The 18,234-nt window shown below is 44.1% G+C and overlaps 1 protein-coding gene across 1 annotated transcript in view; it reads left to right on the top strand.

Moving 5' to 3' along the window:
* Nucleotides 1-18,234, top strand: part of LOC146207418 (glutamate receptor ionotropic, kainate 2-like) — a 123,426-nt gene that overhangs the window by 80,858 nt on the left and 24,334 nt on the right. The window contains exons 8-11 of the mRNA XM_084587224.1: nucleotides 1,148-1,246; nucleotides 4,588-4,779; nucleotides 8,554-8,718; nucleotides 13,955-14,151. Coding sequence (XP_084443350.1) covers nucleotides 1,148-1,246; nucleotides 4,588-4,779; nucleotides 8,554-8,718; nucleotides 13,955-14,151 — 653 coding nt within the window. The remainder of the gene's footprint in view (nucleotides 1-1,147; nucleotides 1,247-4,587; nucleotides 4,780-8,553; nucleotides 8,719-13,954; nucleotides 14,152-18,234) is intronic.

Raw genomic sequence — 18,234 nt, 5'->3', positions numbered from 1 at the left:
TCACTCACTCACTCACTGCTCAGTCAATAACTCAAAAGCTACTGACTCATTGTTCACTCACTCACTAGCTTGCTCCCTCACACTCACTCACTGAATTATTGAATACACTGACGCGAACTCCGTCATCAGCAATGTTGAGGCAGCATCCGCAAGACGCCTCACACATCGTCGTGATGGTAACTCGGTGGTTGGTGCGCTCGAATGCTGAACAGAAGGACGCGCGTTCAATACCGGCCGCAGCGACCCCTTTTCGGTGAATGCAAAAACCTAGGCGCCGGTTTATTGTGTGATCTCAATGCGCGTTGAAGAATGCCAGGTGGACGAAATTTCCGAAGTCCTTCACTGCGACGTACCTTGTAGCCTGAACCACGTTTGTAAGTTAAACCCCATTCAATGAATTTGTCACTCACTCACTCACTCACTCACTCACTCACTCACTCACTCACTCACTCACTCACTCACTCACTCACTCACTCACTCACTCACTCACTCGCTCGCTCACTCACTCACTCACTCACTCACTCACTCACTCACTCACTCACTCACTCACTCACTCACTGCTCAGTCAATAACTCAAAAGCTACTGACTCATTGTTCACTCACTCACTAACTTGCTCCCTCACACTCACTCACTGAATTATTGAATACACTGACGCGAACTCCGTCATCAGCAATGTTGAGGCAGCATCCGCAAGGCGCCTCACACATCGTCGTGATGGTAACTCGGTGGTTGGTGCGCTCGAATGCTGAACAGAAGGACGCGCGTTCAATACCGGCCGCAGCGACCCCTTTTCGGTGAATGCAAAAACCTAGGCGCCGGTTTAATGTGTGATCTCAATGCACGTTGAAGAATGCCAGGTGGACGAAATTTCCGAAGTCCTTCACTGCGACGTACCTTGTAGCCTGAACCACGTTTGTAAGTTAAACCCCATTCGAGGAATTTGTCACTCACTCACTCACTCACTCACTCACTCACTCACTCACTCACTCACTCACTCACTCACTCACTCACTCACTCACTCACTCACTCACTCACTCACTCACTCACTCACTCACTCACTCACTCACTCACTCACTCACCCACCCACAGTGATTCATCTGGTTCACTCGCCGAAAATTTTGAAAGCAGTTCCTATATTTTCTACAGATTGGAACATGGTCTCCAACAACCGGTCTGAATATTACCCATGACGAGGATGATGACGATGATGGTGAAGATGAAGTTTTAAAGGTTGTAACAGTCCCGGTAAGTAGCGCCGCACTTCGAACGCCAGGCTGAGGTGCCGGTTGCTGTCCTCTGGCATCGTGGTGTTCGTGAAAATTAAAACTCAATTTTGTGACTGCAATTCCCACTCTGTGCCTATCTTCTGACACGAAACAAATTGGTAATTTGCATAGCAAATCGGGGACTGTGCGCATAAATGAGCGCTCAAATCCACAAAGCTCTTTGACATTTGTTTTTATATGTGCCCCACGAGGCTTGTGTAAAAAAGCTTTTTTTGCAGCATACATGACAATACTACGATTAATTGAGGAGATTTAGACATTAACGCCTTAACGAAGTTTCTTAGGAAGGCACCATAAACCATTTGAAGTTTTTTAGCAATCGCATTACGGTGGATGATAAATACTACAGTTCAGACAGGCATTATGGGAATGGAATGGGAGAAAAAAAAAACACGAAACTTCACCGTGCACGAATCTTGACAGTGCTTCATGAGAGCAAAAAATTTGCTTTCATTGCACCCATATTTTTTTATGATTACATGTACTGCAGCACGGTAGTTGCTGCAGTACATGTAATCGTCAAGTGGTTCCCATCATTTGCGTCAAGTGGTTCCCATCGGTATAATGACAAAAGCCTGAACACATACTTTTATACCACTCCATCGATTTACGCCTGCTGCATTATGATGTTTGGACAACACTGTCGGGCAGTCATGAGCCAGCCCTACTTTTAATGATCTGTACAATGTTTACAAAAGCCACCAAATTCAAATGAAGCACGAAATGTTGCAGCAAACTTTTATTGGGCATTTTTCTCCGTCTCTACTTTTTGTGTGTGTGTGTGCCTTGAGCAGCTTGGCCCCACGAGCAAAAGCAACACCATGATGTCTCCATTGCTTTTACGCTATGGCTGACATCACGAAGGTTTCGAATTTTATAAAGTGTACAGTAATAACAATGTTACAAACAAGCAAATAATCACCGTGGTTATGAAAAAAAAAGCTACCATCATTTTCAATGAGACAGGGTGCCACAACCGCATTGGATGCAGACTGCATTTTTCGAAATTCTTCACTTAAGTTTGACTATACGCTGGGAACAAATGTAAGATGGCATACTAGCAATAATCCTAGCACTGCTACACGTAATAATAAAGAGCAGTTTGCTGAGACAACCATATGATACGGAAATTAAGGTGTCGGAAACTGACCGAATCAGGCACTGTTTTTAAAGGAAGATCCTACAGTTTGGCGTGTCAATGTTGAAATACACATAAGGATATATGAACCTTCTGAGCGTTTTTCTCTCCAAATCTTTCAAACATATTTTGTGGATAAATTGTATGCGCAATATGTAAAAACTTGAAACGCACCTGCCGGCATGAAAGCACTCTCGCTTTTTTCATTAAAACCACGAGAGACAATACCTAGAATCTATACGGTGCCAATTCTCGCTGTCTTTTATTTGGATAAGGCAGTAAATAACGTTAAGTAAATAATATGCATTGTTTTTCAAAAATGGCTTGGAAAAAATTATTAACATGCCGCACCCTGAGAAAATTACGAGCTAGGGCCGCAAGGTGGGGGTATATTTTTAGGTAACTCTCACGCAGCCCTTCAGAGTTTAGTAGGAAACGAGCGCTCCGGTAGCGGTGCCCAAGCTTTCGACCCTGGAACTCAATTTGTCTGCATGCTGATCCGTTTCATTCGAGCCCGTGGCAACCTATGCGCAGAGACTCCAACGTCTGTGGCTCTAACAGCTCTAACGAATGGTTTTACCAAAGCAGAACAGGTTCTTCTGAGTAGCCTCCAAACCAATACGTGCAAGTGTCCCTTACAGCTTGCCACATACATCCTGAGCTCCTTTGTCCCGAAATGCATAGAATCCGGGCAGACGGACCACCTTTGCAATATTATGGGGCTGTGCCCGATTTACCGAAACACGCACAATCGCAAAACGTCCACTATAAAAATCTAGGAGAATGTCCTGTCCAGATTGGACATCGAGGGCCAGTAAGCCGTTGTGAGTCGAGCGGCCGACCGCTACAGCCAACAATAACCTTCGGACTAGGGACTCCGCCCAACAATAACCTTCTTAATTGCAAGGAGAAATAATTTTCTTTCTCTTTTATCGTCTAATGAAATACGAACTTATAATAAAGGAACGGCGGGGGTTCGATGCCAAATAGAAGGCCTGCACGGTATAACTTCTGCTAATGTAGAGGTGCCATTTTCACGTAGCGTATACATTGCATTTCCTGGTTTATGCCTTGCCAGAACATCCGCAAAGGAAGATTTCAACAAACGCTGCGAAAATGCTAGTGGTATTGTTACGTTATTTCATCCTTCGCCCCTCTCACCCCGTGGAGCAGGCGAAATTCATTACGGCGCCCGTCTTTCATGTGTCGCTTTCCATTTGTTCGTCATCATTCGCGCGCATTTAATATGCTGATAGCTTGGTAATACTGGCTCCTGGTGAGGTGGCTTCGGGTGGCACGATGTTTTAGAAATTATTGGCGAAGCGCGAATAATATTGTAACGATCTAGTTCAGTGTTTAACACAACCCTAGCAATAAATTGTTACCTCATAGAAAAAATGCCAATGCCCTGCCCACGTTCCTTTTAAAATAGTTTATCAGTGCAAGCGCTATTCCTTCAACTGACATGGCGTCGAAATTCTACGAATTTGGTGGCTGCGATTTATGGGGGTGTAATTCATAACGCTCTAGCCTGGTTTCTTCAGCGATAACGATAGCCACGGATGAGTCTTGCCCATTTATTAGCGTCGTGTTGCTGTACCAATAAAGCTTTGCCTGGACACCACAAACACAAACATTGAAGCGCAAGCAGAGGTACTGTCGCTCAGCATATATATAAAAAAAAGTGTGTGGCAGAGGTCCTGGTAACGACGGTTTTGTTGGGAGTAAGTAAAGATTGCAGGCTCGTTAGTTTGGCATGGTAGGCAGCAATTACTCTCAATGGAAGATTGAATGTAAGTGAAAGCATTGCCGTCGCCGATACGCGTCGCTGAAGGCCGACAGAACAATTCCATTAGCAGCACCCTCTATCCCTGCATCGCTGGGGCGGAAAAGCGCCTATGCATGTACCTGGGCCAACACTGCAGCACCCTGTAGTTAGCTACATAGTCTGCATTCCGAATAGGCTTGAAAATGACTACTGTAGCTTAACTTAATGGTATATACCAGTTGTGCACTACCATATATCTCTCTGAAGTCGTAGAGGTTTACCTCTGGATTAGTCCACACTTAGTCGATTGCCTTCGTGCCTCCATAGAGCGCAGAAAGGGCTAGAGGCTCCACTCTTCGCTCTTGAAATAAGAGATATCTAACATCTGTTCCAGGTAAAGCCATTCATGATGGTGGACGAAACACACGGGGAGGCGGTGTACACCGGCTTCTGCGTCGACTTGCTCAACAAGCTGTCAAAGGAACTCGACTTCAAGTACGAGCTATACGTGGCACCAGATGGAGCTCGAGGAATGCAAAACGATTCGGGGCACTGGAATGGAATGATCGGAGAAGTCATATATGGCGTAAGTGCGTATACTCCGCACTGACAAGCGAGGTTTCTCCTTAGACCTGACAGTGCTACCTCCCTGCACACTTAGTTTCTTATTTCTTGCTAACAATAGCATTATAAATTGGCGGACTAATCGTGTCTTGGAACATTAACAGCGCACACATGACAGGGACAAGGAAGAGAACAGTACAAGCGCTGACTCGCAACTAAGCGTTTATTCACGAAACGCAGAAAATATATACTCAAAGGCAAAAAAAAATACAAATAAACATCACAAAAACTCATGCTATCGCTCAGGCACGTCCAGATGTGAAAACTCCCGTTCATGCAGGACAACAGATGGGCCACTAGCATATGCAGGCTGATTTTTACAAATATGATAGGCCTCTGACGCTTAAATCGGTCAAACTGGCTGTTGCCTGAATGTTCCCTTACAAGAGCACAACTTGTTGGGAAAACCGCCTTCTTCGAATCTTGTCAAGCACTGTATCGAATGCAGGGGCTGTAAGCCTTTTCTCGATAAAGCTACTGCTTTGTTTAGGCATCCTAATCAATTGACAAGAGAGGTGTCAGATGCCTATTATATCTGTAAAAATCAGCCTACATGTGTTAGTGACACATGTGGTGTCCTGCATGAACAGGAGTTTTCATATCTGAACGGGTCTGCGGGATTGTATGGGTTTTTGTGTGCTATGTTTTTTTTTTTTTTTTTGCCTTTGAGTATCTATTTTCTGCGTTTCATGAATAAACCCTTAGTTGCGAGTCAGCGCTGTCGTCAGTGCTCTGTTAATTTTTTTAAGACTACCAATTAGCTCGAATGTCAGTTTGACTAATCGTGTCATGGAGTGGTTTACACTGAGGAATACGGTTATCTTAAACGAAGCCACGCAAAAACACAAGGTATTGCGGAATAAGCCTCTCGTCTACAATGATCCTTGCAGTCCTGAACTTTGTGAAGCGATTTTTAGAGAATTCGGGGCTTCTTTAAAAACATGTCTCGCTGTTGTTACTTCAGTCGTAACGTAGCTAAACCTATAGCCTATAGGAATGGCGTTGGACGCTTTTTTTTCTTGACCTGTGTTTCTTAGCTTGTAAAGCAAGCATATTGTGAGGTAGTGCATTACACGAAAAATTTAATAAATGGGGACTGCACTCTGGAATTTATGTCGCTCCTTTTAAGTGAGGGAAATGCATTATCTATCGAAATTTTGCAATACGAAATGCACACAAGAATTCGCATTGCCTTTTGCCTATTCCAGAAGCAAACGTTAGAAAAATATACTGACACAGCTTTTGTATGTTTCTTTTTCCTGTACAAGCTTTTCTGTCGTATTAGTGCGACAGTGTTATTAATGTATCGGTTGAATTTGGGTATTCTTATATTGCATTACGTCTCCATTATATCACAAACGTTTTACACTGAGGGTTGACGCAGTTTGCGTCAACTCTATAAATAAATACAAAATCCATATATAGATATTTGCATTGACCTATCTATGGCATTGACAACGCATTCGCAAGCTTGGCTTTTATTCAGCTCGAACCGGCAGGCAATTGCGGCCTGCGGGCTTAACGCAGGAACCTCGACCTCTGGCCAGAAGTAGAATTGAACCCTATGAAAAAGCCTGGAGGTTTGAAAGAAAAAGAAAAGAGAGCGCTGCATTGTAAGCAGGCCTGCCAGAACAGCGACTATAAGGGACGCGCAGCATACACGAGGCTAAAGACGCGTAGCTAAACAGATTGGCAGCAACATGCAGCACTACAGAGCAAGTAATCAGCGTGTACGGGGATAATTAGAACCGAGCAGTATAAAAGACTACTGCCAATCAACTATGGGAGTATAACTATGGGAGTATGGCAATGAAAATAGCGCAGGAGACGAGACAAGGAAGTAGAAGCACGAACGCCACTAACAATTGAATGTGTTCAAGGCGTGAGCGTATGAATACACTGAGCGACAGATGCTCAGGAAGGAAAAGAAGAAGGGCCTCAACGTCAAAACGAAAAAGTGCAATGTTTATCATTAACAGTTAAGGTAGGCAAGTTCGTGGCGCGACAAAGAAACAGAAGGAATGCTTGCGCATGAAGCCCCTTTCCGGGCGATGACAAGAGCTTCAGAGATTTCCCTGGTATGTTTGTCGGTGTAGCGTTTTAGGATGACGCACTGTTCAAAAAGCGGAACGCAATTCGTACAAGACTTACATTGCAGCGCCAAGTTGCTTTTGGGTACAACGTCAGCAAGGGACGAGGCATGCTCTCTGAGGCGATCTAATTGATGCATCGCCCCATCTGACCAACGTACGAGGCCCCGCAAGAAAAAGGCACGTCGTAAACAACGTGGAAGTGTGTCCACCTTCTTGTCTCGTCTCCTGCGCTATTTTCATTACCATGCTCAGTCACCAACTCGCCCAGCAGCACACTTTGAAACTATGGGGGTCCTGCAGGGGTTCGCATCAAGTAGACTAGAAAAGATTGTGAGGCCCATCATGTAGAGTATTTGAACAATCAAACAGTAAAATGGAAAATTACAAGCTCCCCATAGAGAAATCTATTATACATCACAATAGAAACTTATTTTTTTTTTCTATGTGATAATCTCTACAAGAATCGACAGCCTAAATGTTCTTTAAAAGATTTTATATCTTCACTGCTGGGTGAGTAACGCGGAAAGAACTGGTTGCCGCCCTTGTGCAAAATCTGCTCAGAGGGATAGTGGCGGCATCTGCATCCCCTATTCGAAATCCGAAGCTCTACTCTGCAGCGCGCAAGCGATCGAAGTGATGGTGCCCGTGATCCGGACTTCATCGACGGCTTTATCGGCGTCAGATTTAGTGCGCTATCTGTCGTTGTATGCCGCCACTAAATTTGCCGCCGCCTGTTATAAGTTCGTGATATGCATTCAAGAGAGGGCGCCAAGGTAGAAACTCGTAGAAACTCTCTCACTACAGAACGTGCAACTCCAGCGCGCTGTGCGCCTCAACTACAGTGTTGAACTACTACTGCGGTGGTGTTTTACATGAGCGTAGTAAATTCCCGCGTGAGGCTTTATAGATATGGCGTCCCCAGTCTTCTGGATGTTATCAGGTTTTGTTCTCAATTAGTTATAAAATATCGCCATAGTATACATCTGCACGTTTAGCAGGAACCACAACACTTCACCGCTCCCTAACCGAAAAGCTTGCAAGGAGCTTGGAATTTTTCATATGCCTTGTCTGTGTATATAAGAAACTGTCGGAAAACCATCGCCGGTCTCTGTACTTGAGCGCATTTTGAAATATGTAATGGGAATTTCTTGGTCCGTGGTCTCAAGTGTTGTCGAGCCACAAGTCTCGTGTCAACCTTCAGAGTGCACTACAGGTCTGGGTAATTCCACAGACTTCCTGTAGCGTTTTTATCATGCTTCTTGTTCCTTCTTGTACTTTTATCTATCCTTTTCTTCATGGTGGACACTCAAACGTACTCTAGCTTTAGCATTTCAGTTTTTCCTACGTTTCTCATGTCTCACATGTTATAAAAGTTTTTTTTTCCTACTTTCCTTCGTGAAAAAGAATTTATTAAAGTTCCGTTGACTCTAACAATAATTTTGACGCTAATTTTAGAACCAAGAGTTATATATCACCTGGCTTTCTACTGGGTACAGTTGCTTGACAGTCAAACAAACGTTGGCTTTACGAGAAAAACATCATTAGGTTTTGCTTTGACAGCACTTAATTGTCCTAAGTGAATCAGTGTTAGGGTTATGTCACAGTGAGTCTGTTCGTGAGGCTTTTCGACTTTCGTTTTGCAGAAAGCTGACCTGGGGCTGGCGGATATCACCATCACTGAGATGCGTGAGCGTGTGATTGATTTCACCCTGCCCTTCATGAGCGCCGGCCTTGTTGCAGTCACCAAGAGAGGACAGCCAATGAGTCCTGGAGGCATTTGGTCTTTCTTCTTGCCCCTCACACGAGAGGCAAGTAGTTTATCTTTCTCTGTTACTTATTTCTACCCTCAGCCTAGCATACGAGTCTACCATACTCTGCCTTAGTTTTAGTCAGACTTGCATTAGCTCGCCGAATCATCAACAGGCAACGGAATGCAACTACCGTCAAATTCCGAGTCAGCACCTCCGCCTCTCACATGCCGAAATTACCGAAAAAGTGAAAGGGAGCGCTTTCCCGGAACGGGATCGAAATTTGAGATCGTGACGAAATTCCCCGCCAAAAAAATTGAACTCGGTGCACATGGATTTAAAATTTTATTTATCTGTAATCGGCAATCGGTCTGAGTTTGTTGTGCGTCAAGACGTCGGCAAGCTGCTATACAGTGCGCTCTCGCTGCGCCATTGCCACCGATGCGAACTGATCGGCGCCCACCTCCGACGTTTTCTCTCGGCGCGCTGTTAAACCTATAAGCGATTGTCTTTTTTTAATTTCGTCACTAGCTACCACCTAGACAGCAGTAAACTGTCCTTTGGCAGCGGCCAGCTGCTGTATGGATGAGGTGTATTCCAAGGGTAGGGAGTGGGGAGATGAGGCCTGCGAGAGAGGGTCCGCTTTCCCTGAACGGCGTGGAGGTATACAATTAGCAATGGAGTTAAAGGGGGCGCTTGCCAGAGGGGGAGGTAAGGAGACAGCAGTTCTCATATTGTACTTAATTATAAACTTTTGCCCACAAACTGTCGTTTCCAGCGTTGCCCAATAGTCGTATGTTGGCAGAATAAATCGGTCTCTTTGCGGTAGCATAATACCTTAGCGGTCTGAAGGAGGGTCACCTGAAATGCGCAGGATGACGGCCACAAAAAAAAAAAAGAAAAGAGAACTCGTTAAAGCTGAAGAATGGCAAAGGTTGCTTCACTATACCCACCGTAGTGCAGCAAGTGCAGCATTTTATTGAAAACGCTGTCATGCAGCAGCAGCGGCTGCTGTGATGTGACTGTACTGACTTCATCCATCCCTCTCTTACCCACAACTTTATACCCACTAACCCTTTTCCCAGCTAACCAGTTTCTTTTACAGATTAACCTCTCTGCCTTTCCTCCTCCTCCTCCTCCTCCTGTGATGCATGCAATACTACGTTTTGTACTTTATTATTGTTATTAGAGCAAAATTAAAACGAATTCAGAGCTCACTGGTTTTCCAGGTTGGCAGGAAGTGCGAGGAATACTTCCGCGTCGTCTTTGTAGCACGTGAACCCGAGCAAAATTTTCCTGCCTTTTCATGAGGAGTTTCTCTTAGCTTCTCATGTGCATCGACCTGACAAATGTTTTTACCACTTCCAGCTGCCCATCCATTCGAGTTGCTCATCTTGCACTTACATCGGAAGGAATCTGCAGCGCATGCGCCTAAGCCGTATTCCCATTCTGATTCAAACGTTGCTTTTGTGGACTATTATTTCTGGCTGAGAGAGAGAAAAAAAAAGCGACATTCTCTTGTGATGCGCCCTCTGCCAGATTAGAAGGAGGCAAATATAAATCGTCTACAACTGACACTAGCAGGGGGATGCTCCGCCTGTGCACACGACCGCCACGTGGCTGCCTTACAGAATTGCTGAGCTGGAGAGTATGCTCCGTTTTAAAGCTCGTGTTACAAACATAATATGTAACTAAGCTAACCAAGCCTTAAGCACGAACTTTACATTGAGACAATGTGGTTAGGGGGCTCGAATACTGAGAACAAAAGTCGCAACTTTTTGAAGGGCGACCGTGAACTATGCGATATCAGTGCACGTTAAAGTATCTCGGAGGGTCAACATTTTTTTCTTTCTTTCTTACTTTATTTATTTATTTATTTATTTATTTATTTATTTATTTATTTATTTATTTATTTATTTATTTATTTATTTATTTATTTATTTATTTATTTATTTATTTATTTATTTATTTATTTATTTATTTATATGGTTTTGTGTCTACAGTGAAAGTGGAGCAAGAGCTAAAGGCACATGGCCTGACAGAGGCTCCTGCCCCAGGTAGCAATTTCAGCAGAGAGCACAAAATAGGTCATTGTCTATAACCGAGATCAGGTTATAGACAGTACAAATATCTACAAACGTGTGTACACATATGTGCCTTCCACCAGGGCGTCCCTGATAGTACGCAAATTTGACTATAAATTCTTTAATGAAGCCAAAGCAAAATTAATAACCACAGAGAGTTTTCATCTTTTGCTGTATTACTGATAAATAATAAAAACGAGGATTTCTTTAGTGCTACGATTGGTTAGCTGGACACCCTATTAGAGTTTCCCAACGATACCTAGAGGGAACAGCGCGACGCGCAACACTGGGCCCTGCGAGAAAGGCGTGCAGGTGCCTCATATTTGGTTGGTTATTTTTGAACCTAATATGTAGATTCTGCCTTAATAGTGCGAATTTTTACTAACTTATGAGAAATGCCTAGCTAATTTACAATGAGGCTGATGCCAAACATTCAGTTACATTAATTTCTTAGAAAAGTAAGAGATGCTATCAGAAAAGAATTGTGCTGTCACAGGGCAGAGAGCACTGCGGTTAGCGTCATTAAATCTAGCCACATTTCCACGTCCCTGCTAAACGTTTAGCGCGTAGTTCACGTTTCCGGCACACCAGCTGGCTATGCAAATGCGAAAACGTATATGCTCTGAATTCCTCCGGTTGTAGAAAAATTGTTTGAAAAAAAAAAAACTGCATAGACTTTGGCTACATTTCTTTGCATTGATAAATTTCAGAACCGTTATGGCTACAAAATGTTGCAGACGGTGCTTAAGTCTGCTTAAGAGCGGCAGTGGTGAAAGCACTTTACAAGATTCTTAATTGCCATCGATACTATCATCATTATCGTCAACTAAATCACCGTCATTGTCTTTGCTACTATTACCCAAACAAGGCTTTCTTATGCCGTAATACAGCACCCTCCGAGCTTAGATATTTTCTTGCTGATTGCTGCTCCTATGCGGTATATTATGCTCTACGTATTGAACTTGTTTCTATCAAGGGCGGAGAAGGTAATCGATTCCGCTTTCCCAAGCAAACAACGGTGCGACAAAAAGTTTTTGTGAGCCTTATTTTTTTCAAAGAAAAATGTCTAAAAATATATATGTCAAAATGAACAGCCTGACCCCTTCCCCTAACCGTTTTTTTCGAGATCAATCCGTGCTTGGTCTGGATCGGCCGTTCTCGAACCGTCTTCTCCAGACGAAGTACCTCAATCTTTCATAAAAATACACACACTACTACTTCAGGTACTTTAATTTTTGACGCGGGGCTAGCCATTCAATTTGGTTCGGTCAGTCAAGGAACACAGCAGTCGCCTCGCCGCTTTATACGCTACTCATATGCCTCATACGCTGCTCAATAATTAGAACGCCGTTCACCATCGCCGTTCTCATTATTGCGAACCCGTGGGGTTGAAGGGATGGCAAAGGAAGAGGTATCTTTTTGTTATAGCATCGCATCTCCTTTCACCTTATCGGGACTCTATCTAGCAATAACTTAGTGGCTGCTGGTACGCGACCTCCGTGTCCGCTACAGCCCTCATGCGCTGCGAGCCTGCTGCGCAAATCCAAAGGTTACAATAAGAAAATAAAAAAAGGAAAAAAAAAACTGGCCTTGAAAGCGAAATGTGTCGTAGCCTACTTAATTGGGCCGCACGTCTGCGGGAAGATCGAAATACTAAATTTATGGTCATTGAGAAATGGGTAGCCAATGGTTTAGTTTAGTTACACAGATCGAACACACAAAAACGTGCAGTGGGCAACTGGTGCTGCCATCACTGATCAGGAGAAGAAAATGGATTTTTGCGTTCCTCAAGAGCTCCAGGGAGGTCGCGTCGTGCGCTCTTTGGCGCATCTTTTCGCTTCCTCTAGTCCGAACCACGAGCCAGGTCTATTACTAAGTTTGATCTCTCTTCCACAGATATAGCGCGTTGCACAATTAGAGGTGTGCTGTAGAATGCTTCTCCCAACAAACCACGGAATCCTCGTAGTTCACATTTCGCACAGAAATGTCATTTTGTCGTTAGTATATTTTAATACCAAATTTGTTTGGGGTACTTGCCTGATTCAATCAAAAGAAGTAGAATTTTCTTACCATATGTGGTGGCGGCGAAGCAAAAGAAACCATTGCTTTAACATCAACACCGGTGGCGTCACCTTGTGCAACAACCTTCCATAGCCTCTTGTTTTGTTGTGGCAGAGTTAGGGGAAACAACACAAGATGGCGTCTCTGGTGTTAGCGTGGGGCAGTGGTTTCTTTTGCTTCGCCGCCGCCGCATACGGTAAGAACATTCGACTTTTTTGTTTAGATTGAATCAGCAAGTACCCCAAACAAATTTGGCATTAAAAAATACTAACAACAAAATGCGATTTCGGTGCGAAATTTGAACTGCGAGGATTCTACGATTTAGCTGGGAGAAGCATTCTACAGTACGCCTCTAATTGCGCAACGCGCTGTACATGCTAGGTTGAAATGTTTGTGCGGAAAGCAAATATTTGTCAGGCGAGATTTTCGTGGTTTCCAGCCAGCCGCTACCTCTGCATATTGACGATGCGGCGCAACTGTGCAGCTGTTAATCCAATTGTGTTTGACAGTCATAGATATCTATAGTTAACTGTTCACTAACCGGTTCACGTTTTCGGCAGGGCTAGGTAATCCTTGGCCTTGTATGTTGACTAGCAATGCTGATTTTCAGCTCGTAGAGGCGCGCACCTTGGCCAACTTTACTAGAATAAATAAGTTATGGTCTTTTGGCACATTATACTAGAAATTCAGAGTGGATGTTTCGTTCGTGTTATATCGCACTGCGTCAGTATGGCGTCGAGAACTAATTAAAGCATAGCCATGCGGTCCGTGTCTTTAAAACGAAACAATTATTGTTCTGCGGTGTTTTGTATCCTAGCGTTCAGTGTTTTAACTGTTTAGTTGTGCCTATCCGGGCCTCGATGGCTGCAATTAATCCGAGGTCCCAGGACAATATAAAAATTCATAATATTCCATTACCTAAGTCAATGTTACGTAGGTTCCTCACAGCCGTTTGCATCACACGAGAGAGCAAGTGCGCTGGAGTTCTTTATTTAAAAAGACATCAGCGTGCGTGTACTGTACTGCACTGACCCTATACTTCATCGCCGTTTCCTATCTATCGTCTTGCAAAGGCTGTCAGAGACAGGCTCAGTAGAGAGCAAGGCTTGGCTAATAATCGATATTCATGCCATCACTTTGGCGATTTGTAGGTGTGGATCTACATCCTCCTCGCCACGGCGTGCACCATATTCGTGATGTACATCAGCGCGCGGCTCAGCTTCCGCGAGTGGATGCTGGTGGACGACGGCAAAGGGGGAGAGTGCATGGAAAACCGCTTCAACCTCTTCAACTGCTTCCTTTTCGTGCTCACCACGCTGCTTCACCAGAGGGTCAGCCTGGATCCCAGGTGAGTCAACGCACATCGGCAGTGCGACAACATGCTGCAACATGCCTGCAATCCTCTTCGCCTAAATGGACTTATCCAGTGGCGCTATCTTCACCCACGGGCTTCTCATTATAAGAAAAAATCTTGCACAGGTATTTAAGACTGCTTAGGCGCTATAATGTGATAGCATGAATACGACTGCAAAGGCCACAGGAGCCTCTTCACATTGCACCCGACTGCGTCAGCACGGCCACCACTCACGTGCGTAAACAACGCTCACATGAAAGAATATCAAAAAACGCACACGTTTCCTTAAAATATCGCACATGTCCCCTGTGTTACGAATGTAGGGATTGCGCCACCTCGCACGAAGGGAAAGCCACGGTCCGTAATTGGACATCCCCCCAACTACGTTGTTGCTCACTCGTCGGACCCGCGAAACTAAAAATGCCTTCGCAGGCACCGCATTTCTCCCTTTCATCATACTGTTGCCGACGGACTGTGAAAGTTGTATGCCGCCGATGGGTATTTCGATCAATTAGATGATAAAGCTTTCATTTTAAAAATGCGGACGTTTTGTCAACATGGACTAAACCTCTACAGTGCAATGAAAGGGTGACACCCCTCTTCTCCCCTTCCGACAACCTCCCAAAGCAGTGATTATCACACTCGTTCTTATCTAAAAGAAACTTTCTGCCAGGACAAAGGAAATGTCGTTATACTCTATGATCGCCTTTTTTGCCAGCTGTTCCTGCCCCGTCTCGTCAGATACCTCTACGTTATCACCCAGCATAATATTCTGCCAGCACAGGCAGCGTTTGCAGTCCATGTGTGTTCTTTTTCTTGCCCTGTTTATTGCGTTAATCGGCAATACAGCTGTCGATCGGGCGCGCAGAAGGCCCGAGTTGCGGGGATGAAGGCCTGGCATCAGCGAGAGCGGCAGCGTCGGCAACACATATCGGACGCACCTTCAGCTTTCAGCTGCGCTGGAGTGAGAGTGTAGGCAGCGTAGGAACTGTCAGCATCAGGCATCATAGGGAGCGTAAATCATACTTGAGTATGATTTACGCTCCCTCAATTCATCGCGTCCATTTACTCTCGGTGTTTGGGCGAACAGTGGCGCCTTTTTGGGCTCACCTGTTGGGTGTGACGCCACTACAGGGGAATAAAATCAAAGAAAACATAAACCCCGCACCGAGAACGTGATGCGACTCTAAGTAGACGTGACTTCAACGTTCGGTCACCCTGTGTGCCACGTCTTTGCTTACTACAAACGTAACGAAAAGAGTTTATAAAGATGTGATTATAGTACCTGCTTTGTGTATGCTGGATAGAAACACCGGAAAACTAGGACGCAATCCGTTAGAAAAGTAATATGCACAATACAAGCATGAATCAAAGCGCAATTACTTCTTATGCGACACATAAATATTATATAAATATTCATATATATCTAACGCGACCTGATCTTAGGATTTGTCACCAACCAAAAAGGTCCAGCTTAAGTGTCGGCAATATTCGACTTAAGCATATGTCTTGTCGATTGGTTTAGGAAAAAACAATGTGATCTAACACTCATCGTGCACTCGGGGTGGAATCACGCGCACAGAGAAGACCCTGATGTCCGTGCCGTCACCTTAGTTACCGGAGAAGATGCTAAGATTAGCACGGCTGTTTTCCTCGCAGCGTCTCCAGGTTGGCTCCTCAGTTCTTCCATTCCCAGAATAACCAAGCGAATGTGAAGCATGTAATGTGCTCTCGTGAGCACTAACGTTCGCTATCAGTGAGGTCGACGCCATGAGTATCGCGCGGAAAGCAATGAATGAACTCAGCGGAGCTTAAGTCTCTCAAGAGGACAGGGTCAATGCAGTGACCGAGCAATACACTTCGCTCATTACGTGTGTTTGTTTGTTTGTTTATATTGTTAGTTTCAGTCAAAAGAAAGAGAAGCCATGTAAGAAGCAGTAGACCTGTGTGGACATTGCCTGCCTTCCACAGACACGTTGGTTGTACGTTTAGCCTGGCAAGAGAGGTCCAGCCTCTATAGCTCATTTCTAAGTGCGCTGACACCAAGGCTACATTTCAACATCAAAAATCTGTTTTCTGTGTCACTCTTACGAATGTGTTTAGAAGCTGCTGTCCTCATCTCCTCAGTAATACGCACCGCACTTGCTTACATGGGAGATTGGTCAGGGTCTAGTGTAGGTACAAGAAATGAATACTTGATCCGGTTACAGGCTGTACCAGATATAAATTATGAAATTAGGGATCAGTGTTGGCGAGGAATGTTTTGGAAAATCCCTTGGCATAGTCGATATAGCAATCAAGAAAAGAAAGCAAATAAAACTTGTAAGTAAAATCAAAACAGAGAGGTCCTAAGAAAGAAATCTCCCGGTTGCAATAATGTACCGATGAAGTAAATTAAATAACGGTTCTAGGCCTTGCCCTTAGACGGTTGCACCAACGACCAAAAGGACAGGATTTGTAAGCAAGAAACCAAACGAAGGAAAATTCAAACTAATTTCACTTCTGTGGAGCATACCTCAAGCAGGAGAGAATGTAAGGATTTATATTTCTACATCATTGTGTGAAGCACAGCGATTGGACGGCAGGAATACACAGCGATATAAATAAAAATTGAGGCAAGGTATTTTACAACGTAAAAGCGTCACGGAGACTTCATATTACCTCGAGCTGCAAGATCAAATATTCAAAAGAAACTTTAAACGTTCGATGTCCACAGTCGCAAGGAGCTGCTCATTGCTCAAAGAGTGTAGTATTTGGAAGCTTTCAAAATGAGACTTTCTCAGCAAAATAATTTTAAGTACAAACCTGGCTACAGAGCCACTGAAAGCTGAACTCGCTAAGAAGTCGATTACTGTGCTGGAATAATGACCCGCTGCCCCAGAACCCATTGATAACTCGCTGCTTATACATGCAAGCGAAGAAAGAACATAACGGATTGCTTCAAAAGACGTGCCTTCGAGCTTCCCAGCACTGCTGGGACTAAAACTTAATCAGAGAGTATGTTTGCGTGAGTACCTTGCGGGGAACTTTTTGAAGGGCCAGAACAATTACAAGAAATTCCGCATTAAATATTGGCGGTTAATCTGGAATCCGGGCAGAAATATTCCAAGCGAGACCCTGGAAATAAATACCGATTGCCGCTTTCTCACCACCTTTGGAGGCATCTTTGAAAATAGCTACGTGCCATGGGTGTCCGATGCTGCGCGTTTGATGGCAATGACTAGTGAAAGAAAAAAGCAGAAGTAGCCTGAGAAACTGGATTCTAAAGGAAGGCAAGCGTAGCAGGAGAGGCAGAAAGTTAGGTTGGCGGATGAGATAAATTCCCAATGATGAATTGAGTGCGGCTAGCATTGGACCCGGTTAATTAAAGAGAGATGTGAGAGGTCCTTGTCCTACAGTGAACTAAGGTGGGCTGGTGGTGATGATGATGTAGGTATCTAAAGAAACGATTTAATGATAATGAATTTACTTCGTTAAGGATGTAGTTAAGAAAACTGTAACGCTTTTTTTGAATTGCAGGGGCGCAAAAGCACTTCAAATTTATTGGCATATTGTGCATAATGTAGAGATACATAGTTGGAAAGGCCCAGATGTATCCTAAGCGTTAAGAAAGGCTCAGAAAGCCTAGTTAGTGGGACAGTCACATGAGATAGATAGCTCAAGTACCTCTGTGTGCCAGCAACTGACTTTATCTTGCAAAGTGCCAATTAATGCCTGTTTGCAAACCACCCATTATCTTAGCATAGCACACGAGTATTTTTGTTGTCACAACACTCTGAGATCTCCTAATTTCAAATTCAGTTATTTTCATTGGCTTAAGTACAGTCGCGTAGCGGACTAGTGACATGATGCATCGGTTATTGTAAATTTTCTTTGAAGTATATTGACAGAACGATGGAGACTTGCTCGTACATTTAGCCAAAACCCGTTAGACGAACTGGAATCGAGAAAGGTTTTCGTTTTCTCTCGCTGTATATTTGAGCTATCGCCAATTTGCGCAAATTTGCGTTCGTTGTAAATCTATGTGCTACGGAGAGTGCCTAACCACCGAAATATAAGTGCCATGAGCCGCTCTTT

Source organism: Amblyomma maculatum, chromosome 1 (assembly GCF_055883805.1).
Source record: "Amblyomma maculatum isolate TAMU_Amacu chromosome 1, ASM5588380v1, whole genome shotgun sequence".
NCBI lineage: Eukaryota > Metazoa > Arthropoda > Arachnida > Ixodida > Ixodidae > Amblyomma > Amblyomma maculatum.
Note: the sequence above shows the minus strand (reverse complement) of the source record. Positions and strands in the feature narration are given on the sequence as shown.